The sequence below is a fragment of the Netta rufina genome, assembly GCF_964035555.1.
Source record: "Netta rufina genome assembly, chromosome: 16".
Lineage (NCBI taxonomy): Eukaryota > Metazoa > Chordata > Aves > Anseriformes > Anatidae > Netta > Netta rufina.
The window spans coordinates 3,610,201-3,634,659 of record NC_140140.1 but is presented as its reverse complement, the minus strand read 5'-3'; the positions used below and the strand labels follow the sequence as shown (position 1 = coordinate 3,634,659).

The 24,459-nt window shown below is 60.2% G+C and overlaps 1 protein-coding gene across 1 annotated transcript; it reads right to left on the bottom strand.

The window, feature by feature from the left end:
- Nucleotides 1-22: 22 nt before the first annotated feature.
- NECAB3 (N-terminal EF-hand calcium binding protein 3) lies at nt 23-23,357 on the bottom strand. The gene is made up of 13 exons (XM_084296851.1): nt 23,131-23,357; nt 20,242-20,266; nt 19,145-19,253; nt 11,453-11,478; nt 11,013-11,110; nt 4,995-5,131; nt 4,765-4,886; nt 4,462-4,541; nt 4,285-4,338; nt 3,620-3,732; nt 2,620-2,697; nt 2,149-2,240; nt 23-1,492 (listed from the first exon to the last, which is right to left on the bottom strand). Exons 1-13 carry the CDS (start codon nt 23,218-23,220, stop codon nt 1,464-1,466), a joined length of 1,053 nt encoding a protein of 350 aa, XP_084152977.1. The 5' UTR covers nt 23,221-23,357; the 3' UTR covers nt 23-1,463.
- Nucleotides 23,358-24,459: the final 1,102 nt, after the last annotated feature.

The following is a 24,459-nucleotide window of genomic DNA, read 5'->3' as shown; positions in this document are numbered from 1 at the left end:
GCCCGGGCAGCTGCCTGGGGTTCTGCAGGGGCGCAGGCAGAGCTGGACGCCAGTCAGGTACTGGGGAACTTTGGGTCTCTTTCCCTTTGCATTGAACTGTGTTTTTTTTTTGAGCACGTTGTTGATTTGGGGCACAGAGGAGCCTGCGGCATGCTGGGGGAGGAGCTTGCAGTGCCAACCCCTTGCTGCCTGCTCCCCAGCACCTGGGGGGCAGTGGGGGAACCCCCAAGCCTGGCTTCTCGGGGTGCGGGGGGCTCAGAGAAGCAGCAGGGAGCATCCCAGCAGTGCCCTCACCCTCCTGAAATAAATGCGGGACTCAGGGACAAGGCACAGCACTGCCCATGGCTGGGGGTGTCCTGGCAGCTGGGGGGCCCCGGAGCTTGGGTGGAACTTCCCAGGCCAGGAACCAGGGATGTGTTCCTGGGGGTGGCTGCACGCGGCCCCGGGCCCTGCAGGAGCCAAGTTAACCAGGAGCTGGCAGCTGGGGCCAACTCTCTCCCAACCCCAGCTCTGTGGCCAGGGATGAGCTGGGTCCCCTCCTGCACCTGTCCCACGCAGGGAGCCCCTGCTTGCTGCCACCCTCCAGGGCCCACCCTGGCTTTGGTGCCCCCCCTGTGGCACCGTGGCAGGGTGCTGGCGGGCAGCTCCCAGCCTCTGCACTGCTCCTCCTGACCCCGACCCCTGCAGGGAGCCCCCGTCCTTCGCACCGCTCTGTGGCAGCGCTGCCCAGCCCCCTTTGCCCTGGGTGCCACCAGCTCCACACCACGCACAGCAGCTCCTGGCTCTGCAAGGCGAGGATGAGCTGGGGCCGTCTTTGTGCTGCTCCAGCCCCAGGGGCTCTCCTGGCTCCTTGCACGCCCCGAGCTGCCCCGCTGGGCGTTCAGCTGAACAGCCCCAGCCTCTGGTGCCGGTCTGGGTTTGGGTCCCTCAGCTGCAGGACAAAGGGGGGGCAGGCGCAGGGGAGGTGCACCCACCCTGCCCCAAACCCCAGCACTGGCTGTGCGGGCTGCGGCTGGCAGTCCTGTCCAGAAACACACTCCGCTTGCCTTTGCTGAATCTTTTTTTTTTTTTTTTCTCCTATAAAACACTCTTCACAGCACAAGCCAGCCCAGCTCCCCGGACAAAACCACTGCTCCCCCAAGGGTGGCTCTGAGGGGTGAGGGACGGGGCTGTGACAGCGGGCCAGAGCCACCCTTGCCATGCCACGTCCCCCAGCCCCTCCCTGCACGCTGTCCTGGGCACCAGGAGGAAGAGGAATAAATAAATCACGCGAAACGAGCAGAAGGGGCAAACTGCCAGAGCAGAGGGGCGGGCAGCCCCCAGGCTGCGGGAGGCGAGCACGAGGCAGGGGCCGCAGGGCAGGGAGGTGGAGGTGACAAACGCGAGCGACGGCGGTGGCTGTGCAGGGGGCTCTGCGTCCTTCTGCCTGCCAGCTGCGTCCGGGGAGCTGCTGGTCGCCGGGGTCAGTTGTTGTTCATGATCCACCAGGATGCTGGGGAGAGACGGGAGAGGGCTGAGGGGGTGGCGGCAGGCAGGAGGGCATCACACGGGGGTTTGGGGGAAGCTGGGGGTGATGGAGAGCTAGGATCTGCCCCTGCCCCTGCTCAGCAGGAGCTGATGCTCCCCTGTAGGCAGCGGGCTCTGGAGCACCAGAACCCACCGCCACGGGTGGTGCCAGGAAACCCAAGAGACCCTCAGCTGGAGCTCGATGTGGTCTTGTCTCTCTCTACGCTCCCCCCGTTCCTTACTTCTTGGTCAGGTTCCTGCTGCTGCCCCAGGGAACACGCATCTTCCCTGACTGGCTCCCCCCTGCCTCTGCACCACTCAGCCTTCAAAATGAAGCTGGGACACAGCCACTGTGAGAGGCCCGGGAGGGGCAGCGCTTTGCAGAGAGGTTTCAGGGAGCTGGGGAAGAAAATTGAGGCGTGAAGCGTGCTCGAGCCAGGGCTCAGGCTGCTATCAGTGGGACTCAGCACAGCTGCCATCTGGGACATGCTCCCAGCTGCTTGGTTATCCAGGCCAGAGAACATGCTAGAAAACATGATTTCAGTGACCCCCAAGCCGATTTTCTGCCCCGGAGTGAGACGAGGTGCCTGCTCACCCTCAGAGCAGCAGCACAGCACGGCCGGCACCTCGTGCCCCGCTCACCTGGGAAGAGCATCGTGGTCAGCAGCTCCGGGGACTCCAGCAGGCTGATGATGGCGCGCTGGAAGCTCTTGCTGTAGCTGGACTGCAAGTGGCTGTAAGGCAGCGGGCAGGGTCAGGGCAGCACGGGGCGAGGAGGCTGTCCTGCTCCAGCCCCAGGGGCAGGGCTAGCTCATGCCCCTCTGTTGTAGGAGCATTTTTGTGCCCCGGCGCAGGGGGACGGTGCTGCCCAGAGCACAATGTCCCGTTCTGCCCCGCTCCCCACCCCTGCCTGGGCTTCCATCCCCATCTCCACTGCAAATGCCCCTGGGGCTCCGTGCCAGGCAGGGCAGTGCCAGCAGCAGCACAGGCTGTGCAAGAAGGGGGCGAGCGGGGCCACCGTGGAGTCCCAAGGGAGCCCCTTCAGCCACCCCCCAGCATGTCTACGAGCACCCGGACCCGCCACCACCACCACGCAGCAGGAAAGCCTCCAACCTCCTCCACGAAGTCACATCCTGCCAGAATTCGTAGAGGATGAAGCAGGCCTCGTCCGTCAGCTTGCAGGCAGACACGCTGTGGGAACAGGAGCGACCCTGAGCTGGGGCCACCTGGGGGCGAGGGGCGCAGATCCACCCGCCGGCCCCACACCGGGACCCCCAGGGGCAGCAGGGACCTCTGGGCACAGCCGCAGCCGCTGGCTGCTCCCGGGGACCCTGCACCCGAACCAGCTCCTGTCGCTCAGCCCAGCTCTGCCCACCCGGGGAGCCCGGCTGCCACACGGGCAGCTCTCACGCCAGGCAAGCCCGTCAGCTCCAGAGAAAAAATATCCTCCTCTCTGCCACACGTCAAAACAAGGAGCTTCCTTTTGTTTGGCCCGAAAATGCAGTTTTGTACGGTTGGAGCTGAAGAGCTGAAAGATGACACTTGAAATGGGAACAGGACGAACATCTCCCTCCGCGAGTGCCTTGAAGCCTCCCGTGGGAGGAGGAGGAGAGGGGCTCTCCACGCGCAGCTGCGCGATCTCCAGGGGCGCCTGGCAGCGCTGCGCCACGGCACCCAACCTGGGGCTCCATCCTCAGCCCTGCCCCGGCTCTGCAGTGGTGCTGAGCCTTGGTCTCGCACGGGGGGGGCAGCTCTAGGTGGGCCCGGATGCTCCCCCCCAGCCGTGCACACGTTTTAAATAAGGCGGTGCTGTGACAAGAGCTCTCCCCTGGCTTCTCCCCCTTCCTCTCAAGTCCTCCAGTGCAGGAGCAGTGCTGCACCCTCTGACACGCGCACACCACCCCCGTTCCTGTGGGTGTAACCCCCCCATCCCTTGCCCAGCCCACCCCTGTGCCACTGTGCCCAGCATGGGGGACGAGGGGCTGTGCCCTGCTCACTGCTCAGGGCTGGCACAGGGGAGAAGCCAAGCCAGGGCCCCTCTCCCCGGGTCTGCCCTTATGACCCTGATGGGGCCCCCCATTTCTGGGCAAGCCCTGCCCCCTGCCCCACTTACTGCAGGCAGCTGCTCTGCCCGGCGGTGACCTCGGTGTAGGACCTGAAGGCCTGGCGGAACTCCTCCACGCTGCTCTTGGCCACCGAGATCTGCCTCTTGGCCACCAGGATGTGCTGCGGGGACAGGCGGTCAGCGGGGGGGCACCGCAGGCAGAGCCGTCCCCTTGCCTGCCCTGCTCCCACCCTGCTGCAGCACGGGGAGGTGACGAGCACGGGGCTGGCCCCACCGGGACAGATCCAAGACCACAACCCATCCTCTTCCGAGCTGGGCACGTCCCCGTTACAGCAGACTGAGCCTGCACAGCCCAGGGGTTTGTGCTCCACCTGGTGACAGCGCCCTGCTCAGGGACTGCTGCATGTCCCCGTGTCCGCTGCCAGCCCACAGGGGAACTTGGGCCCTGGGGGCTTTCTGCTGGGGCCGTGCACGGCCTGCAGGGGCTTGGAGAGAAGCCTGGAGGTCTGGGCCCTCCCGAGCAGGGGGCTGCCTTCCTCGGACTGCTTGTGAGCACCCACAAGCCCCCGAAGAAGCCACGTGAGCCTTGGGCAAGGAGCCCACCCAGAGCAGAGGCAGCAAACGCAGGTGACCCGTCCCGGAGCACGGAGGTGTGCAAGAGGCAACCCGCGTGCTCCCCAGTCACTGGGCAGGGAGCTGGGACCACGACTGACCTCATCCCTTCCTTTGCTCGCTGCGTCCTCCTTCAGGGGCTCCAGGCGTGGGCTCTGCATTTCACAAAGCCATCGTTAACTGCAGGGAGTTTGGAACAAAGCCAAACGAGAGGCACCCCCAGCCCAGCACAGCTCGCTGTGAGGTGGGCCCGGCCCCAGCCCCCCTGTGCCACGCACCTTGCACTCCAGTTTCTCGATGAGCTGCTGGAGCCTGCTGATCTGGGCCATCCACTGGCTGTCAGCTTCGACACAAATGCCTGCGCAGGGGAAGGCAGAAGGCTCGCTGCAAGCTCAGAAAACTGCAAAAGCTTCTGAACTCCGAAAGCAAGAAACTTATTTTCTCCTGAAACTCTCCCCACTGCCCAGGAGACACATGAAAGCCTGCCACAGCCAGGGCTGTTGTTTCTGGGAACACCGGGCCCGACCCCACAGCAGACAAGGTCCCAAGCACACAGCCCCAGGCTGGCCGGGCGGTGGTACCTGTGGTCAGCATCCCGGAGTAGGGGTCCGTCGGGGACAGGCAGACGTTCTTCTGCCCTCTGCGCCCACAGCGCCTCCCTGACCTCAGCCCCACGGAGCTCTCCGACTTCTTCACGTCCTTCCTGAAGGAATGAAACACAACAGGGCAGCCGGAGCCAGTCCTCAGCGGGGCCAGCTGAGGCTGCAAAGGGCAGATCCTGCTCCCCGCTGTCCCCCCAGGGCCCCGTTACCTCTCCCTCCCCGCCTGCTCCTCCATGGTGTCCACGGCGCACTCGAGCGAGCCCTGCAGGGACTGCAGCTGGTGCATGGTCTCCCGCAGCAGGAAGCGGGTCAGGAACTGCTCCGTCTTGGAGGAGGTCTCGTACCTCTGCGGGGAAGGGGGGAGGAAAGGTCAGGTGCCTCCTGCGTCTCGGCTCCCTCACACACCTGCACGGGGCTGTGCCCTTACAGACACAAGTCCCCAGCTGCTGGTGCCAGCGGGCAGGCTCGGGGCAGGGCAGGGGCTTTGCAGCAGGATGAGGAGGTGCAGCGGGATCTGTCGTGAGAGGAGGGTGCAGGGAGGCACAGGGGAGCTGGGGAGAACGGACGAATTCCCTGCCTGCACACAGCAGCCAGCGCAGCAGGAGCCCCGAGGGGGCAGGAGGGATGAGCTGAGGTTACAGGGTGCTGTAGGACAGCAACTCTGCCCCAGGAGGGGGCTCCTCACCTTGACACCACAGCAGCTCGGCACCGGGTACAGAGCATGAGCTGATGAAAAGCAGAAACCTGAGCTGACTGCTGGAGGTTTTGGCTCAAAGGTGTGCTGGGCGCTCTGGGCAGCGGGCAGATCTCACTGCACTGTCATGAGAGCTCCCTGCTCCTTGCTGTGCCTTTAGCGAGGTGCCTCAGCTCAGCACACGGCCAGGCAAGGTAAGGAGGAGGCCAAGGGGAGCAGCTGGGGAGTGCTGCCAGCACCCTGAGGCCAGCCCCTGTGCCCAGCGTTTAAGACTTGAGGGACAGAGAAGCCACTGGGCAGTGCTGTGAGCATCCCCAGAGACACGGCTGGGTGGTGGGAGGCCACGGAGGGAGTCTCCACCTGATGCAGGAGGGCTGGCTGCTCTGCAGGAACATCCAGCAGCAGGGGACCACCCCTTTCCTCGAGGACACCACCAGGCAGACCGGACCTGAGCCACCCCCACCACCGCAAGAGCCAGGCTGCCACCCCTGCGCCAGGCACTGCGAGCTCCCTCTCCCCTCTCTAAGACAGCCTCCAGTGATGCGACTGCTTTATTAAGGTCAAATACTTCCAATTCCTATCCTGTTTTCTCTCCAACAGGCAGAAGAACCGAGGATCCCAAATTCCAGAAGTTCTGCGTAAAAGCACTTGGACTGAAACTCTCAACGCCGGTGCCAAAATCGCGGTGCAAGGCCCAGGCCCCACCTGGGGCCGCCCCGCTCCTCGGGCTGGGGCTCAAAGGCAGCGTCTCTGGGGGACAGGGGTGGCACGGAGCCGGCAGCCCCTGTCCCGGGGGACAGGCTCAACACCTGCGTGGGAGAAACGAAGCCGTTGCCATAATTACCCCAATGCACAGGCACATCCGAAGGCAGCAGGCATCCCACCTGAAGCTGCAAACAGCTGCTGGGAACAGCTCCGTTTGGGGACGTGTCCTTGCAGGGTTACAGGGACGCCAGCTCCCGGCCTTGGAAGTGGTGAGGATGCTCGTCTGCAGAGCGCCGACAGCCCCCTGCTCCCCACCCAGGTGAGCAGGCAGCTCTCAGCGCAGCCTGTGCTGGGTGTCGGTTTCCATCCACCTTTTATTTTTTAATGGCACGGTCCGTTTTGTTTCCAGGATGGAACTGGGCTGAATTTGCTGCCCCTGCCCCTCTCTCTGCAGGGAGAGCCCTTTTACCACAGTGCCTCTGTCCCTACCCCAGCATCTCCCCGCAGGCGGGGGCTGGCACAGCCTGGGCTGTCTGCTCCCAAAGCGCACGCAGCAGCCCGAAGGAGACCCGATCCTCCTGCAGCTCTGCGAAAGAGAAACCCCTGCTGCCTGGCCTGGCTCGGGGGAAGTGATTCCCCCTGCCTGGAACAGCGCTGGGAAGGTGGCAACACCCCCAGGGAGATCCCGTGCTGGGTGCCTCATGCTGAGAGGCCTGGGCTGCCCCCACAAGCTCACCCTCAGCTGCACACGAGCTCAGAGGAGAGCTCAGGCTCCTGCCTGATGTTTCTGGAGGCTCCAGCCCACGCTGACCCCTTCCCAGAGCTCCTCCCAGGCACCTCCAACCACTTTGCACAGGCAAAGCCGGGTCCCATGGGGACGCGCTGGTGTTTCAGACGGGCATTGCACCAACAAGGCAGCTCCCTCCCGCGCCTTGCTCAGCCCACCAGCAGAGAGAAGGCTGGAAATAGCTCCTCAGGAGCCCCGCAGAGCTCTCAGGAACGCAGCAGGAAGCAGCAGTCCCCAGCCTGGGGCACGTCTGCCCTGTGAGACCCCTCCGAGGCCGGGCAGCCCTCCTTCACCCAGCACCTCCAGCCCCCGCGCTCAGCACCAAGCGCCGTGCGCCCTGCATTCGGGTCACGGGAGGCATCTCAGTGCCCTTCAAACTCTATTTCCCTCCTCTGCACCAACCTGGGTGGTTGCATGCCGGGGGAGGGAATGAAGTGACTGCAAATACACTCCTCTCTGCTTCAGCTGCACCTTGGGGGCAGAGCAAAACCCGTCAGGTACTGCAGCCAGCAGCGCCAGCCCCCCAGAAACAGTCTCCATAAGGTTGTGTCTCAGCGAGCACACCGCGTTTCTTGCTGACGGCAAAGACTCCTGGAAAGCTGTAAATAACTCGGCAGACACAAGAGGAGTTCTTCTGGTTGCAGAGAGGTATTTCTGCTCTGTTGACCCAACCGAAAATCCCCAAGCTGCCAAGAGCTGCTGCAATTGTGCTTTGCAGGGTTTTATTAGTTTCCTATGATGGTGTTCACAGAACGGAATAGGTGAACACAGAATTCCTGCCAATGGAGACGTAAGAGCATCTGACTTGGAGAGGTATTTATAGCTTAGCGTGCAGCGATGGCAAGCTGGGGAACGAGAAGATTCTAGCACTTGGGTTCCTGAGAGAAATATCAGACTGCTTCCCGAGGTATTTCCATAGTCTGCTCCTTACTCTGAAACTATGACACTGTAACCGCAAAGTGGAGCCACAGAAAAAGGTGCATTTAGCATATTTAGCATAGCTAGCAGCAGTTGTATTTTAAAAATGCATAAGGAAATGATGGAATTTGGTAAAAAATGAAAAAAAAAGCACCTCTTCTTGAAGAGGCATCTTCCTTCGCCACGTTTTCGGCACTGAAGAATGGGCACAACCCACTGACAATTTGTTTTCGTTCTGCCAGCCGTGGACCCACAAGAAGCGACGTGCAGGTTTGCTGCCCGCACAAACACCGTTTCCTGCAGGAACTGCAGCCTCGGAGGCGGTGAGGATCAACCTGGCCTCCACTCCCCACGCTTTGCAGGCTGCTGGGGCAGCAAGGTGTGCTACGGGCACAGGACCGAGCAGCCTGGCAGAGGGCACCGAGCCCTCTCTGAGCCACGCCAGCAGAGGTGGGAATCCCGGACACTGGAAGTCCTTCCAGTGGCACCGCTCCAAACCACGGCTCCCAGCACGGCCTCAGTGTGCCCCCCCCGAGCTCTGGTTTCTGTGTTTCCCTGCCTCACCTGCTGCAGCACTGTCCTAGCGCCGTCTGAGCGTGCCAAGCACAGCTCCCGTGAGGCGTGCTTTCCTTCTGCTAACAAAGCATCTCATGCTCTGTTTGGTTTTCATCTTGTAAAGTGGGCTCGTACGTACACGAGACCTTCTACAGCTGCACAGTAAGTGCCTGGAGGGTGCAGGGGAGAGCAGCCCTCCGGCAGCAGAAGGAAGGAGCTGGAGGCAGATGGTGCTCTAAGCAGGAGGTGCCATGGTTTAACTGGTGAGCCCCAGGTCACACTCCACGTGCCCTTCTTCCTCTAGCTGGCAGGGGTATCGCTGCCTCCTTGGGCACCACGGGAAGCTCTCTTAAATACAGCCCGGGGAAAACCAGGCAGGGACTGAAAATTATCTTCTGCTGACCCCGCAGCCCTGCTGTGTAAGCAGAGCTTCATGGAGAGGGCCACGCCAGTGGGCAGATCCCATCCAGCCTGCTCAGCTCCCGGTGCTGCTCTGCCTCCAGCACAACCTCCAGGGTGAGGTTTCCTCTGCCAAACCGCAGCTCTTGGTCCTCAGCCCCGGGGCCGTTAGGGAGGTCTGAATTAACAGAACTGGCAGGCAGGCACGTAAGATGGGAAACCTCTGCCCTCTGCTCTGGCTCTGAGCGGTGTGAGCTTTGTCTAAAACCTTCCCATCCAACCCTATAATCCCAGAATAGCCCACGACCAATCCCCACCTGGAAATACAAACATGGGTATGCATCCAGGTCACAGCAGGTAAGAAAGCAGCATTTTCTCTCTGCCAGCCTCCAGCAGCGACAGATTTCCCACAGCTCCAGCACAAGCCGTGGCTACAGAGCCACAGCATTGCCCTTCTCCTGCCTCCTCCCTGGTGCGGAGCCTGGCTGAGCGAGGAAGTGCAGGGAGCAGCACCCCGGGAGGGTCAGCACCTGCCCCGGGGCACCCAGGAGTTCAGGGCTGAGCCACCGGTGAGAGTGGTGCTGCAAGTGCCTGCCCGCCCTGTCCTCCTCTTCCTAGCTCTGGGCAGAGCCACCACAGGTGGGAAAACAACCCCACAGAAATCTGTTTCAGTAGGGGAAACCGGCTTCCCCCTTGCCAGAAGTCCCTGCCCAGCCCCATTTCCTAGCAGCTGCATCCAAGGTCTTGTAACTTAAACAAGAAGCCCAGCACAGGTTGTTTTGTCTTTCCTCAAGCCCAAGGAAAGGGCCAGGAGATAAAAATGAGAAGTTAATTTAAGAAAATGATTAGTTCAAGGTACGTGCTGAACACGGCTGCAGAGCGATGTGTAATTATAACGGAGCTCTCTGGGATGTTTACACCAGGAAGCATTAAGTGAATGAATACATCACGCCAGCACTGCGCAGCAGACAGTAATTGTGCTGTACTTTGGAGAAACGCATGAATATACAATGAACTCGTTACTAAAATAAATAAATATAGAAATAAGGCAGAAAAGAACTCAAATAAAGCACGGCTTCCTCCAGATGAATCATTCTACCTTTTAATAAACTTGTACAGGGAGACGCTGCTGAGGCTGGATACAGCCAGAGGGAGGTTCGGGGGGCAGCATCCCCGGTGACTTCACAGAGATGCAAACACCACTGAGGCTGCTCAGCAGAGCCAGCAGCAGGACCGGCCCTCCTCGTCTCTCTGCTCAGCGGGCAGCTGCCCATCTTCCCCATTCACTTTCCTTGCCATGGCTGACTCAGCCTTGCCCTAACTCCCCCAGCAGCACACAGCTCCCAGCAGGTACGTGGAAAATTTCAGTCCAAACTTCCTCCCGTGAGGTTCAGGACAGCTCGAGCTGTGGGTGCTTCACTCGCCCTGCCTGGAACTGAGGTGATTCTTACCGAAGTCAGGAAGAGCCAGCAGAGAGCTGTGGCCGCCCTGCTGGGCAGGGCCACGCTGGCTCTGCTGCCCGCAGCAGCACTAGGACAGCACAGAGCCTCACCTGCTGCCTGCCAGAGCCTCACGAACGGCCTTTTGGCCAAGCGCAGCACAAAGGAGGTGCCAGACACAAAGCTGAGCCATTTTACAGGCTCCAGATGCGAACAAGACCCTCGTACCCACGGGGGTTGCAGCTCTTCCCACAGCTGTATGTCAGCTGCAGTGCTGGGTGCCACAGCCCCTGCCCCGCAGTGTGCAGGAAGGCTCGCGAGGCAGGACGCTGCTCGGCCTAATTAGCAGCCTCAGATCTGCCTCCCGTCGGCGCGAGCTGCAGGAGGGGGGAAGGCATTCGCAGCAGGGATGGGCACAGCACGGAGCCGGCAGGCAGTGAATTTCACCGTTCCTTTCCTTCTGACCGTTTGGCACTTTCCCTGTCCCTGCAGCAACTCCTGTCCCCGCGGGCAGGAGCACGGGCTGCGAGGAGCTCCAGCTGCCCGCAGCAGGACCGACCCTCGTGTAGCCCACCCACCTCACATCTCCCTGCTGCAGGCAACCCGCTGCACCCGGGAGGCACCGCGGTTACGGCCCCTGCAGCCCAAGGATAACACTGAACGAGGAGCTGAGCTCACCACAGCTCTGGTACCCCCCGGCTGCCCCATCGCCCTCCTGCCCCGTCCTTACCAGCTTGGTTTTGTCCATGGCTGCCAGGACAGCAGAGTTGAGCGTTTCCAGAGCAGAAAGCACGTTCCTGTACTCTCCAAGATACGCTGAGAAATAATCTAAAATGGGAGAGAAGACCACAGTGAGCTCCCAGAGCAGCTCCTTCCCAGCCTCCCCTGTGCCAGCTGCCCCCAGCACTGCTCGGGGCACTCCCGTCGTCCCTCTCCCAGGGGTCACACCTCCTGCCTGGCAGCAGGAGAGCCCTCTACTCCCCTGACAAAACCTCTCCTCCCTAGAGGAAAGCACAGATGCCCTGGGACACCCTCCCGGAGGGATTCAGACACAGGGGCAGAGCCCCTGAGCCACCCAGCCCTGCCCTGCCCTGCCCAGGTGGGCACAAACCCCGCTGCGGACCCGCAGGAGACAAAGCCCACCCCGAGCAGGAAGGTCGGCCGACTTACCACACAGCTTCTCTGTGTCCACGTTGCTGCAAGAAAAAAAAAAAAAAAACACCTGTTAGATGGTGGGGCTGGGCTGGGAGAAAGAGCTGTGGTGAGCAGGGTCTCGGAGGCTTGCCTGGAGCCCCCCAGTGCGGTTTTAAAAGCTCTGTTTTTAAAATAAAGAGCTCCTGGACCTGACAAGACCCAAGAGCTGCTGCTGCAGCACCTCTTTCCCCCCAGGTCACAACGTGCTCAGCGAGGACATCCCCCTCCTGCCTCAGCCCCATCCTCTCCGCATGGCAGCAGGCCCTCTCCTGGCCTCCTGCAAGGGTTGGAGCTCCACAGGACCTGCAGACAGCAAACGTGATAAAGAAAAGAACAAAACACACACGCTGGAAAGCTGGTCAGATCCCCGAGCCTCCCTGAAGCCAGGTAAGGCAGGAATCCTGCAGAAAAGCCAGCAGGTCCAGGTAGGCAGGGAGGCCGTCCCGTTAGTGCCAACGGGGTCGTGGCAGAACAGCCCCCAGCCCCCAGCCCAGCCCCATCACCCCATGCCCGCAGCTCTGCGAGGCCCAGCAAGCAGTGCAGGCAGAGGGCTGAGCTCCTTCCTCGTGCTAACAAAGGCACAGCTGGGGTGGAGAGGGAGGAGGAAGCACCAAGAAACACCTACCGGCTGTCGGGAGGGGACTGCGGGCTGAAGCAGAGGTTTGCTGAGGCAGGGCTGCCTGCGATGCCTCGCATCACCGGCACGGCCTCCAGGGAAAATGCCCCAGGGCGGCGTTCACTCACATCAGCCTCCCCTCCAGGAATTCTGGTCTCAGAATCCCCTCAGTGTCTGCAGCCATTTGTATTTCTCATCGGGAAAGTGGAAGGCAGCACGAAGGAGATTTTTAAACGTTGGAGCTCCATCACGTGCAGAGGACCTGGAGCTGCCTGCAGCTCGCTGGGCTCCAAGCACGAGGACGCGGCCCCGCTGCTCGCGTGAGCGCTGCCAGGGATGGTCCTGGGTCTGCCTTCCTGCTGAGCTTCCACTGCACGGTTCAACACCACGCAGTGCTTCAAATTAACAAAACGTGCAAATCCTGCTGGGCAAGGCCACCCACGAAGCCTCTCGTTTCTGATCTGACAGCTCAAATTTTAGGTTTGCCCACTCCTCACAGGGCACACAACACCTCGGCACCGCTTCTACTGCAAGCAGAGCCGTCCGCTGGGGCACCCCGGAGCTCGCACAGCCACCAGAGGCCAGGGGACTGGCGGTGAGCGGGTGTCCCAGGGGAGGGCACTGACCTGGGAGGATGCTCCCCACCTACAACTTCCTGGAGAACCCAAATTTGGGGTGCTGGGAGAGGAAGTACTGGGTGGCGAGGAACAGCAGCTAGATGTGTTAAAGCAGCTGCACCTGAGAAGCAAACCCAACCCCTGTGGGTGTGAGGGGTCCCCACAGCCCCCTGGCAGCGGGATGCAGCCCCCTGCTTAGGCACGGGAGAGTTTTGGGGTGGGATTTGGGGTGGGATTTGGCTCCTCTGCTTCAAACACCTACTGTAGGAGCTGACTAAGGCGGGGATCTGGTGCACTGTCCTGGCACTGCAGACAGTGTTTGATGAGAATAAAAAATAGCATTTCCCTTGAGAAACTACACAGATAATCAACAAAACCAACGCCCCTTCATCTGCCAATTCCACTCTGTCAAACTTTGCTGATCCCATCTCTAAGCAGCTCCGTGCATCCAACCACAGCTCCGCAAGGAGGACTGGGGTTTGAAGCATAAATTTACATTGCAAAAACGTCCTGCTCCTTCTTAATTTGTTCCACATAATCCTGAAAGCTGCCTGGAGCCTGCAGAGCCACTGAAGTGCCCTGCTGCTGCAGCGGCACAAGAGGCTCGGCACGCACCGCAGCACCCGTGCCCCAGAGGAGTAACTGCAGCCACTGGTCCCCGTCCAAGAAATAGGCACAGCCTGCCAAAGCAGAGATGTGGACCCACGTTAGCAAAACGCAGGCACATACCTAGCATGTACATTACCCCGGCATCTGCGTCTGTCCCCAGTAAGAACCTGGAGCTGGGAAAAGTTCCAGCAGGAATGAGAAGGGGCCGCCAGCTGAGAGCACTGCCCAGACCCCAACCTGGGCATCCAGGTGCCCGTGTGTCAGAGAGCTGCTGGCAGCACGCACGCTGCGGCTTGGAAGGAGAGGCCAGAGCCTGCTGGTAGCTCTTTGTAGCTTCTCTTTTCGCTATGTAAAGCGAACAGTAACTAATTAATCACTAGAACACTGAAGGAGTAAACGCTGAGCCCATCACCAAGATCCCGTGGCAAACCCAGCCTCTTGCAGCAGGATTCCCACTCCCTTCCCAGCCTCTTCCCGGGTCCTGCCCCCCCTGCCCCTGCCCACACAAGTGCAGAATCACACCCGGCTCTTCCCAGCTCAGTGCTGAAACATCAGCTCCTGGGGCACAACGTGGCTCGGTCTGAACAGAGCGCAGCACAAAAGCATCGGTGCCAACAGCATTGTTGTAACGCCACCAGCAGCTCTGTCACACCAGAAAGCAGGAGGAGCTAACGCAGAGATCCTGCGGGCCTAATCCTGAGCCCTTCGCAGGACTGCAAGGGTGCAAGAGACTTCCCTCTGCCCCTCCCTCTGCCCTCCCCTGGCACCGCAGAGGCACCCTCTGTCTCCAAAGCGCTTATCCTGAGACGCTCCGCATTTCCACATCGCTCTATTTTGACTGTGCTCAAACCTCTGATTAACTGTAATTAAGCTTGAACTGATGATGGAGGATCTTGTCATCATTATGTTGTTAGGATTTTGTCAGAATGCGCCTGGAATTTATGCAAGAAAACATCAATCAGCTTCAGCAACGCAGATGGGATTTTTTTATTTATTTTTTATCATTTAATGCTCAGGTTGGAAACCTCCGCTGTGATCACAGGTCTGGCTCCCAAACCCTCACACCGCTCTCTCAGGCGGTGCAGTTGCTCTCCGGAGCTGAAAGACTGGCTGATGCTGTGACACTGAGGATGTGACCAAAGACAGGAGGACAGTTTACACAACCATTCTTCCACGGCACCAAAGGACTGAGGTTATTTCCTCTGAGATTATGTTTGTTTTTAAAGTAGAAGGTCAGTGCTTCTACTGAAACCCAAAATCTTTCACTTGTGGCTCAAGCTCAAAGCCTCAGGCTCCCAGCAGCCCGTACCCAGCCTCCTGTCACTCCCACCTGACCGCTCCCTCTCACCCAAAGGAGGATTTTCTGACCCTCATTTTTCTAACCATTCCCAGGAGATGCAGGACAGAAAGCTCCATGGGGACTACATGACACCTCCCGGGGCAGATTGCAGCAGCTGACGCCAAGAGCAGCGAGCGCCCAGCTGCACACCTCGCAGCTCGGTGCTGACACCTTCGGAGCGGGGTCTCTGCGACGCTGCCCCCTAGGAGAGGACGCGGAGCCCGGGCTGGGGGCTGCCGCAGAGAGGCCCGGGGAGGCTGCGAGCCGCGTGTTGGTTCTCCCAAGGCCCTTCTGCGGCAGCGGAGCTTTTTCACCCCTTCCCAAAACGTTTGTCTTTCCTCTCCCAGAAGTTGTGGTGGATGAAAACGCCTTCTCCCTGGGAGACGCAGCTTTCTGTTCTGCTCCAGCGCCAGATTGAGCACTGTGCTTTCTGACAAGCAAAACCAAACAGCGAACCTGGCGGTTGGACCCAATCACAAAGAGAAGTTGCGTTTGGTTTCAACGTGGAACATCATCTTTTAAATGTCAAAGAATTCATATAAGGAGATATTTTAAAGCCAAAATGGAATAATTTTGAGAACTGCAGGAAAAAGAAGTCTCATGGGGAAATATAAAATTTTAAACAAAATCATTCAAACGTTTTGGATTCAGAGACGTTACAGGGAACGTTCTGACGAGCTTTACTATTCCCACCACCCAGACCACCGAAGACATGCCGGGTTACACCTCAGCTTTTATTCCACCAGCTCAGAATAGAACCAAACCTTACGGAGGTGGCTAAACACACGGGCTGCCAGCACCCTGCCCCAGCGCCAGAACAAACAGGAGGTGGAGCACGACCTGACGGGAAGGACAGAGGAGAGGGGAGGAAAGCGTGGTGCTACGGCCTCTCTGGATGGAGAACGAATAATGTACGAGACCTCTAAAATATTAATCTTCACAGATGTCAGCTCTGTGAGCCAGAGGAGCAGATGCAGTCTCGCAGTGATGAAAGAGAGTCGGGATGTGTCTGGGCAGCACTCCATTACTCAGGCACGGATAACGTCTGGGTGTAAAAATCTCTGTTGCTGTGTCTCCTTCGGTCAGGCTGGCACTGACAAGAAAACAATCCTTTCAACCCCGACCTGATGAACACAGCACCCTCACGGCCAGACCCAGCCACTGGCTTAGTGCTGAAGCTGTCCCATCACCAGAAAAGCTCCGGGGCATGAAAGGAGAACGCCGGGCATGTTTGCAGAGCTGACCATGCCTGTGCTGAACTCACGCTTAAGCAGCACACCGGCAGCAGGTTGACCTGGAGCCTTCTGAAGGTCTCTTCCCACCGCTGCTCCTTGAGCCTTTGATTTCAGACACAAGCAGACTGTTTGAATGTGCTCTGCTCAGTAATGGAACATTTTTTCCTTCCATAAAGCCCAAAGCAATCACAGCATCTGCAGGGAGAAGGCTTCACTGAGCACCTCGCAGTGCCTCTCATAACGACCTGCAGAGTGTCCCACACGGTTGGCAAACACCAGCATTAAAACACGCCGAAGGAAAATCAGTTTATGCTACACAGCCCCACTGTGGAACTCACTTGCAGCCTATGTGGTCGAAGCCAAAAGCCTAAACGGTTTTAGAACAAAATTAGACAGATTTGTGGAGCAGAGAACTCCGGGAGCTGGTGGTCTGGTCAAGAAAGTTCCAAACCAACAGCCACTAGAAGCTGTGAGGGTAAAGGTGCTTCCTACGTGGCCTTGTTAAACACCTTCTGTGCACGCTGGTGGCAGAAAGATACTGGCAGAGCCCTGGCCCAGCACAGCTTGGCTCTCCTTGCGTCCTTCCCCGTGCTCACAGCCCCTCCACAAGCAGTGGTGCAGACAAGCACCACGCCGGGGGTTTTCCAGCACCTCCAGGGCAGGGCAGACCTGACGCGAAGGCCAGGATCCCCTGCTGCTGTCCCCAGCACTGAGCCAGCAGCAGGCAGCACTGCAGGCAGGCACGGTGCTGGCTCAGGTGCCCAGCAACACCACACACCACAGGGGAAACTCCCTCAGCCCTCCTTGGGACAGCAAACTGCTCTGAGAGGCCAGGAAGAGCTCGGGAGTGTAAAGAAACTTGGCTCACAGAACCGCGCTCTTGGGCATCTCTTGGTGTCCTTAGGCAGCAACTCTTGGATCCAGTGGCAAGTTCCACCCAGTCCTCCAAAATACCGGGTCCCTGCAAGCACAGAGCAAGCAGGCAGCCCTGGAGGAGGGTTCTGCTGAGGGGACGGCCGGGGTACAAGCACAGCCCTCAGGAGCCACGAGTTTGCCCTAAGGGGAAGGTCCCCCTGAGCACCCCAAACACGAATGACAAAGCCCAGCTCCAGACACAGAGCCACAGGAAGCTCTCTTTGGTCCAGCACACCAAACGCTGCCTGATTTCTGCCACCCATGCTGTGCAGTGGCTCTGCACACAGCCTTGTGTACGCTTTTTGGTCCCCTCTTTACACAAACACAGAGCACAACCCGTTACAGCCCTGAAGAATTGGCAAGCTCAGCGAAAAGATGAACCACCCGACGCATCCCGAGGCTGCCCAGAGCCAAGGCTGCTTGCCTGCCCCAGGCAGTCTCTGTGCCATGCGTGTGGCAGCAAATGCCACGGATCAGCGCAAGGCCAAACCCAGCCTGGAGCAAGAGCTGACACCGACTCCTGGCAGGCCGTGCTGTGTGTGACACCAGTGGGGGTGGCCCAGGGGAGACACGGCAGCCTCTGGGCAGGATCTCCCTGGGGACAAGCCTGTCTTGAAGTCCCTGAGCCTGGCGGGCACACAGCTCCCGGTCAGGATGACAGCACTCTGAGAAACGTGTCTGCAGGGGACAAGATGCCTCTCAGCAGGCAGTAAGAGCCAGGCTCCTGCTCCAGGACATGCCCCCCCCTCCTCCTTCACCAGCTGCGGGTCAGGTTGGAGCGATTGTACACAGCTCCCTGCAGCCACAACCCCAAATCCATCCCTCTCGCAGCTGCTCACACCATTCCCTGCGTGTGGGTCACGTACCAGCCTGGGACAGGAACGGGGAGCATCCCTGAAACAGCCTCACGGCCGGGGCTTCCAGCCTGCTCCCACAGAAACGAGAGCGTCCTCGCGGGGCTGGGGGCCTCCTACGCCGCCTTGAAGTCCCAGAACACACAAATTTGGAAACCAGCTCTGTCTGCGAGGTCCCTTCTGTTCTTCACAGCAAAAAGGGATCAAAACCAAAGTGGTCATGCCCTGCTAATAGATGTCACCAGCTCAACGCTGCCACGTTGTCATAGCTACCGCGCCGTCATGCAGGGAGCACCGCTGCAGCCAGGGCCACGCACGGCGCTTGGAGAGGGCGTGCTGCTGGGGGCACGGGGGCACAGAGCCCACGGGGCAGCTCAGGGCTGGCCTGGCACCTGCTGCCACACGCCCCAGCCAGCTGGGAGGGTGCCTCAGCGCCCTGCCCAACCCCAAGCAGAGGGGCTGAGGTTGGGCAGAGCTGCCGCGGGCTGTGGCGGCGTTAGCAAGGCTCCGTGGTGCCACTCGTGTGCCTTCTGACAGCCCTGTTCTGTCGCTCAGGACAGGTGGAGGAACCCGACTGGAACACAGCAGGGAACCAGGAGATGTTTGGCATCCAGGTAAAGCCCCTGCTCCGTGCAGTCTGCTTCCAGTGGTCAAAGTCACCCCAAAGTGAAGCTCGATGGAAGGAGCGTTCACACCGAGGTGATGGCTCTCTGCTAAACCCCTGGGGCCTCCAGGAGGACGAGGAGGTGTTGGCAGGGCACCTCCTGCTGCCTGCATCCAACGAGCCCAACGAGACAGACAATCAAAGGCCGGCTCCTCCCAGGGCCAAAACACCCTTGGTTTCAGCAGCAGGCAGGGCAGAGGATCCCCAGCGAGGCCACGCTGATCTCTGAAAGACTGGGACAAAGCCAGCCAAGCCCAGCAGATTTCTCTAGAAAGCCCAACAGATTTCTCTGGGTAGCCCCAATCTACAGCAACCAAGAGCTAAGTGCAATTCATTTCTGTTTTTAAAGAAGCTGGCCTAAATTCACAGTTACACCGACACTCATAAGGCCCATTTCTGGTGGAAAGAAGTTCTTACATAAGTGAAAACGAGTTCCCTGTGTCAGCAACCGCCGAGATAGCTGTCTGTTCCTCGTCCTCACACCACCACATGCTCCTCCTGCAGATACACAACCTGCTCCGTAGGGCTGTGTATTTCTGGAATACGTTTTTCAAACCAACATAATGTGATTTTAAATGGCTGCTTGCTTTTATAGCACTACAGTAAATCTGATAACGCCTGTTCTCAAAATGTCTGGCTTCTCTCACCAGCAATACTTGTACCCGGTGTTTAATGGGTTTTAACATCTGCGTGTTACAAGAGGTAGGTTTATCTCACCCTGACTATTTATTGCACCCGCCTCCAAACGTCCTCCATCTACAGTCAGGCAGTTTTATATCCTCCTTCATCTCCTCTCCTCTGCACCACCGTGGTACTTACTCTGAATGACGCCTGTCAATGCCACTGAACAACTCCCACAGCTCCTCCGAGCTCAGGATCCCATCAGCGAAATAGTTCTTGAACTCCTCAAATGACAGTTTCCCATCATCTGCATTTAAACAAAAGGGAAGAATAATTATATATCTGCAGAAAGACGCGTACAAGCCCCAGCCATCCTCCCAGCAGCCTCTTTACCAGCAGCGTGGGATGGTTGGGCGTGTTGTGCATAATAATTAGAGCAGAGATCTCATTGAAAGCATGTCCCACCAGCCAGAGCATCCCCACCAAACACCTAGGAAGGCTGGCAAGCAGCGCGGGTGCTGCCGGGCAGGCATTTCAGCCACTCCAACCCTTCCAAAAGATCTCTTTGCAGCATTTTCAGAAACACATCCAGACACTCTGTACTTCAGTGACTTTCCAGGCAGGCTTTCCATTTAGCTCTCCCCAGCACAGAGCTATTATACACAGAACGGTGAGGATGGTGTCAGATCTTCAAGGGAAAGAAAATCTCTCGGTTGACTCATGAGCTTCCCCTTTCCCATGTGTGGAGAACTTCAGCTCCCGAGCTGCATTCTGCTCTGCAATAAAAGTGGCTCCTGGAATCTGCAATCTCGCAGAAGAGCCCAGTGGGAGGAAGGCTCAAAGAAATGCCTTGTGACGTTGGACTTGCCGGTTTCCAGGTGTCAAATATAACAGAGCCCAACTCTCAGACACCAGGGACTCCAGCAGGTCACCCAAACAGGGGGCAGAGACCCAAACAGTCCTGCAAGGGGTGGAGAAAAAGCCTGCCGGAGCCCGGCCAGCCGTGCTGCACAGCCTGCTCTGCCCTCCCTCCCGCTGCTGGCCCCACCGAGCAGCACCCAGCACCAGGAGGCTCTGCCCCCCATGACATGCAGGCAGTGAGGCTGGGGAGCCCCCTCCCAGCCCCTGGCCGGCGTTTCCTCCAGCAGGCAGAGCAGAAAGGCGTTTTTGTTCCAGGCAGAGAGCTGCCTGCCTTCATCCTTTGCTCTTGCAGCGAGCCCCTCGGCGGGGAAGGGCTGCTGCTTCGCCCGGAGCCAGGCTGCAAGGGGGAGGTGGCGGCAGAACAAAGCACTCACCGTTCTTGTCGGCTCGCCGGAAAATCTGAAAGGGAAAAAACACAACGGGGTTGAGAGGCGGCAGGAAGAGCGGCGCGGCTCAACAGCGAGCGAGCCAGCTGCCGGCCCTCCCCAGCCACCGCGGGGAGACCTCCGGGCCCCGCAGGAGCCCGCGTTACCGGGGCTGGGAAGGACAGCGCTGCACACGCCGGTCTGGGGGAGATTTCCCTTTGTAAATGACGAAAACCATCCCTCTGCTCCGCCACACACAGCTCCCAGCACACCCGCTGCTGCCTGAGCGGGCCCAGCACTTGCTCAGAGCATCTTTTAGAGAACAGAGGGGGACAGAGGAGAAAGGGCATCGCTGCGGCTTTGCTACTGACTTGTGATGGGAGGTGTTGAATTGTTCAGATCCTTTCAATGAAAGGACATTGAGCAAAAAAACGCCCACAATGGAAACACTTCGAGCATCACCGCCGACACTTCAGCCCTCAGCACTGACGGGCAGCTCTTGCCCTGAGCAGTGCAACCACCCCCTGCAGTCCTTCTGCCTGGGACACCTGGACACGTGAACCCCCTCCAGTGCAATTAATTCATTCATTCATCCATCTGTATCGAATTCAGCCCCAGAGCAGTTTGAGGGCTGCTCCAGTGCCGTGTCTCGACCCGACTCTCCTGCCCATGGCCCAGCAGAAAGCTGGGGCTCCTCGTCCCTTCCTCCCTCCCTGCTCACCAGCAGCTCTCTGCAGGTTTGGTGGCTGGGGAGGAACAGCACGGTTTCTGCAGCCTGGGAACATCTCGCAGACAGCGCAGCACAGGCTTTGGCTAGCACATCCTAGCAGAGCTGACAACAGCAAGTTGTGTAACAACTTTCTTTTCAGCCATCCCTTCCAGGTCTGAAGAAAGATCAGGAATGAAAAAAAAGGCAGGAAAGAGGGAAGGCAAACTGTGCTAGGTTCTTTTCCAAGCAGCTGCAAAGTAGAAGCCGCTGATCAAAGTGCCCCAGACCTGCTCTGCTCCTGGCTGCAGGAGGCCCCGTCCCTGCTGAGCTGCCCCTGCACCCCCTGCTCCCTGCTGATGCTTTTGCTGCACCGTTTGAGGGCTCAGCCCGCAGTCAGCTGCTGAGGTGCTCATGATAACTGCACAGAGGCAAAGACAGCTGAAACCAGAATCCTGTTCCCAAAGATGCTGCTCCCTTGCAACCGGGCAGAGGATTTTCTGATGCTGGTCCCAGCAGGGAACTCTCCGGTCCATCCCCATGGCCAAAAACAGGCAGGGATGCCTCGGAGGATGCTCTTCTGAGCAAAGCAGGCTCCTCTGGAGGCGCTGCCCTGAGCTGCCCAGCGTTAGGTAACGTACCTGCAGGGTGCCAGCCTCCAGCAGGGCCAGGCTGCCTTCCTGCATGAAAGTAGAGCAGGGAGCTCTGTGGACGCCCATCAGGGCTCCCACGGCACGCTCCAGAGCTTCCTCGCTAGAGCTAAGTACAGAAACCTGCAGCTCCCACACGCTGGGGATTTCTCCGGGTTTTAAAGCAAAGGTTTCTCCAGGCTAAAGGGTCTGCTGGTGCATCTGCTGCCACCGGGGCTCTCGGGGCTGCGCTTCCTACCTGAGTTCAGCTCAGCTGGGAAGCAGAGCCACCAGAGCCCTGCGAGAGGGGGCAGCACCTGCCCCATGTCCCCTGAGACCAGGTGATGCTGGGGACAGTGAGAGGGACTCAGCCTGGGAGTGGGAACAGGTCTGCGTGGGCTGCTGGGGAGCCCTGCCTCAATCCTCAGTCACATTCAGGGCAGCTGGCAGCTCCAGAAATGCAGGAACGCTGCTGCAAGCCTGAGAGAGAGACGTCTCTGTCCCTTTGTCCCTGTGCCCAAGCAGCCGCACCCCACTCAGTGCCTGCGACGGCAGACAGGCTGAGAACGATGGAGGAAGCACCAACCCAACACTTCCCAAGCCCCCCAGCCCTGGGAAGGAAGGATGTCACAGGCTTACCCCTGCATGCAGGACTGGAAGCAACCCCAGCTCCCGGACACTCAGCCAGGGCCAGGCTGGCTGCAGGGAGGGGACAGCGGGGTGAAAGCGCTGTGCTCACGGCTGGCTGCCCAGGCGGCTCTGCTCAGTCTCTGGCACGCAGAGAGGAAAGCGAGCGAGCTCCGGGGTCCAGCCTGGGGGCCAAACGTCCCAGAGGCTTGGGATGTCTGCAGAGAAAGAACTGCAACGGCAGCGCTGCGGCTCGCACAGCACCCACAGCGAGGCATCAGATAAAGCCCCCCCCCCCCTCCTCCTCCTCCTCCTCACCTCCCCGGGATGTGAGCAGCTCCCAGCAGTGCCGAATGCCGGAGCGCTGACCAGGAGAGCTGACCTGGCTCATTAGAGCCGGCCTGACACAACCTGGCACACCCAGGCAGGCACAGCCGGCTTTTCTCTCACCTGGCCCCCTCTGTCACCTCTTCCTCTGAACCTTCACCACAGCAGAAGCCCCCGGGAGCTCTCCCCGCCACGAGCATCAGCGGGGAAGCCCCAGGAGCTGCTCCCAGCCCTTCCTGCAGCTCCCCAGGCCCTGCTGGGTGCCCCCGGCGGTACCCAGCGAGCCGCAGCCCCCCGGCCCCATCCCCACGGCTCCGGGGAGGCAGCTCCGCACCTCGGGGCTCTCGCAGGTGCCGGCAGCGGAGGCCGTGCCCAGGGCGGGGGCGATGCCCGGGACGGAGCACGGCTGGGAGCCGGCCAGCCGCAGAGAGCCGCCCGGGGAGGCGTTAAAAGGCGTTAAAAGGCGTTAAAAGGCGTTAAAAGGCGTTAAACCCCCCCCCGGCAAGCTGCGGGGCTGAGGCCCGGCCCGGCCCGGCTCCGTCCCGCTCCCCCACACGCCCCTCACCCCCCTCGGCCGCACGGGGCCCGCTCCCCGGCGCCGCTACTCACGTCGTGGAAGATGGGCAGCGGCTCCCGGTGCGGCACGGAGCCGGCCTTGGCCGGCAGCAGGCACATGGCCAGCAGCTGGGCGCACGCCATGGCCGTGAGGGGAGGCGGGGAGGAGGCCGTGAAGGGGCCGTGAAGGGGCCGTGAAGGGGCCGTGAGGTGCGGCCGTGAGGGGCCGGCGGACCCCGCGCTGCCCCTGAGCGGCTCCGCAGCCGCCCGGCAACTTTGCCTCAGCCCAGGGCCCGCCCCCGCGGCGCTCCGGTTGGCCCAGCCGGGTGATTGGCACCTCCCGGCCCGCTCCTCATTGGTGGAAAGGGGAAGGGCGGGGCGGTGCAAGGGGGGCCGTGGTGGTCGCCGCTGTGGCGGCCCTGCGGGGAGGAGGGGGCTCCAGTCGGCCCCAGTGTGATCCCAGTCAGCCCCAGTGCATCCCCAGTGCGGTCCCAGTCAGCCCAGCACAGCCCCAGTCAGCCCAGTGTGACCCCAGTGTGATCCCAGTCAGCCCCAGCATGATCCCAGTCAGCCTCAGTGCGATGCCAATGCGTCCCCAGCGTGTCCCCAGTGCAGTCCCAGTCAGCCCAGCACAGCCCCAGTCAGCCCCAGTGTAATCCCAGTGTGATCCCAGTCAGCCCCAGCATGATCCCAGTCACCCCGGTGTGATCCCAGTCAGCCCAGTATGATCCCAGTCACCTCAGTGTGGTGCCAATGCGTCCTCAGTGCGGTCCCAGTCAGCCCAGCACAGCCCCAGTCAGCCCAGTGTGATCCCAGTCAGCCCCAGTGTGGTGCCAACGTGTCCCCACTGCATCCCCAGTGTGTTTCCAGTCAGCCCAGTGAGGTCCTAGCTGGCTCCAGTTGCCCCCCAGTGGTGCCAAAGGCCCCTTGGTGCCCACAGCTGGTCCCGGTGGCCCCTGCAGCCTCCCTTCTCCCCACTCCTCTCCAACCCCACATCCCAGGGGTTTATTTACAACCCGGGGCTTCGTCTGGGCGCAGAGCGACGGCCCGGCAGGCTGCACCAGCACGGCTCCTCTCCTCACAGGGCGCTCTGCAGCCTCACCCATTTCGCTGAGCTTCTCGTAACCCAGCTTTCAGAGCCGAGACGCTTCCCAGCCCGACATGACGGAGCCACAGCACGTGGGGCTGGCCGGCTGCCCCCTTCCCAGGGGGAAACGGCTGCGAGCGGAGCACGGGGCCAGCGCGAGGATGCCTCACGGGGAGGTTTCATCTCACGGCTTCTCCGGGTGCACACGAGGGAAGAGGATCGCACCCAGCTCTCCTTCCCAACACGTCTCCTTCCCAAAACAAGCCGTAGCTGATACCCAAACGCATCCAGGAGGG

Coding starts and splice junctions, on each gene's coding strand:
- NECAB3 (XM_084296851.1), bottom strand. CDS start 23,220: ATGGCGTGCGCCCAGCTGCTGGCCATGTGCCTGCTGCCGGCCAAGGCC. Junction 19,254..20,241: donor CCGGCGAGCCGACAAGAACG/GTGAGTGCTTTG, acceptor GTTTAAATGCAG/ATGATGGGAAACTGTCATTT. Junction 4,887..4,994: donor GAGCAGGCGGGGAGGGAGAG/GTAACGGGGCCC, acceptor TCATTCCTTCAG/GAAGGACGTGAAGAAGTCGG.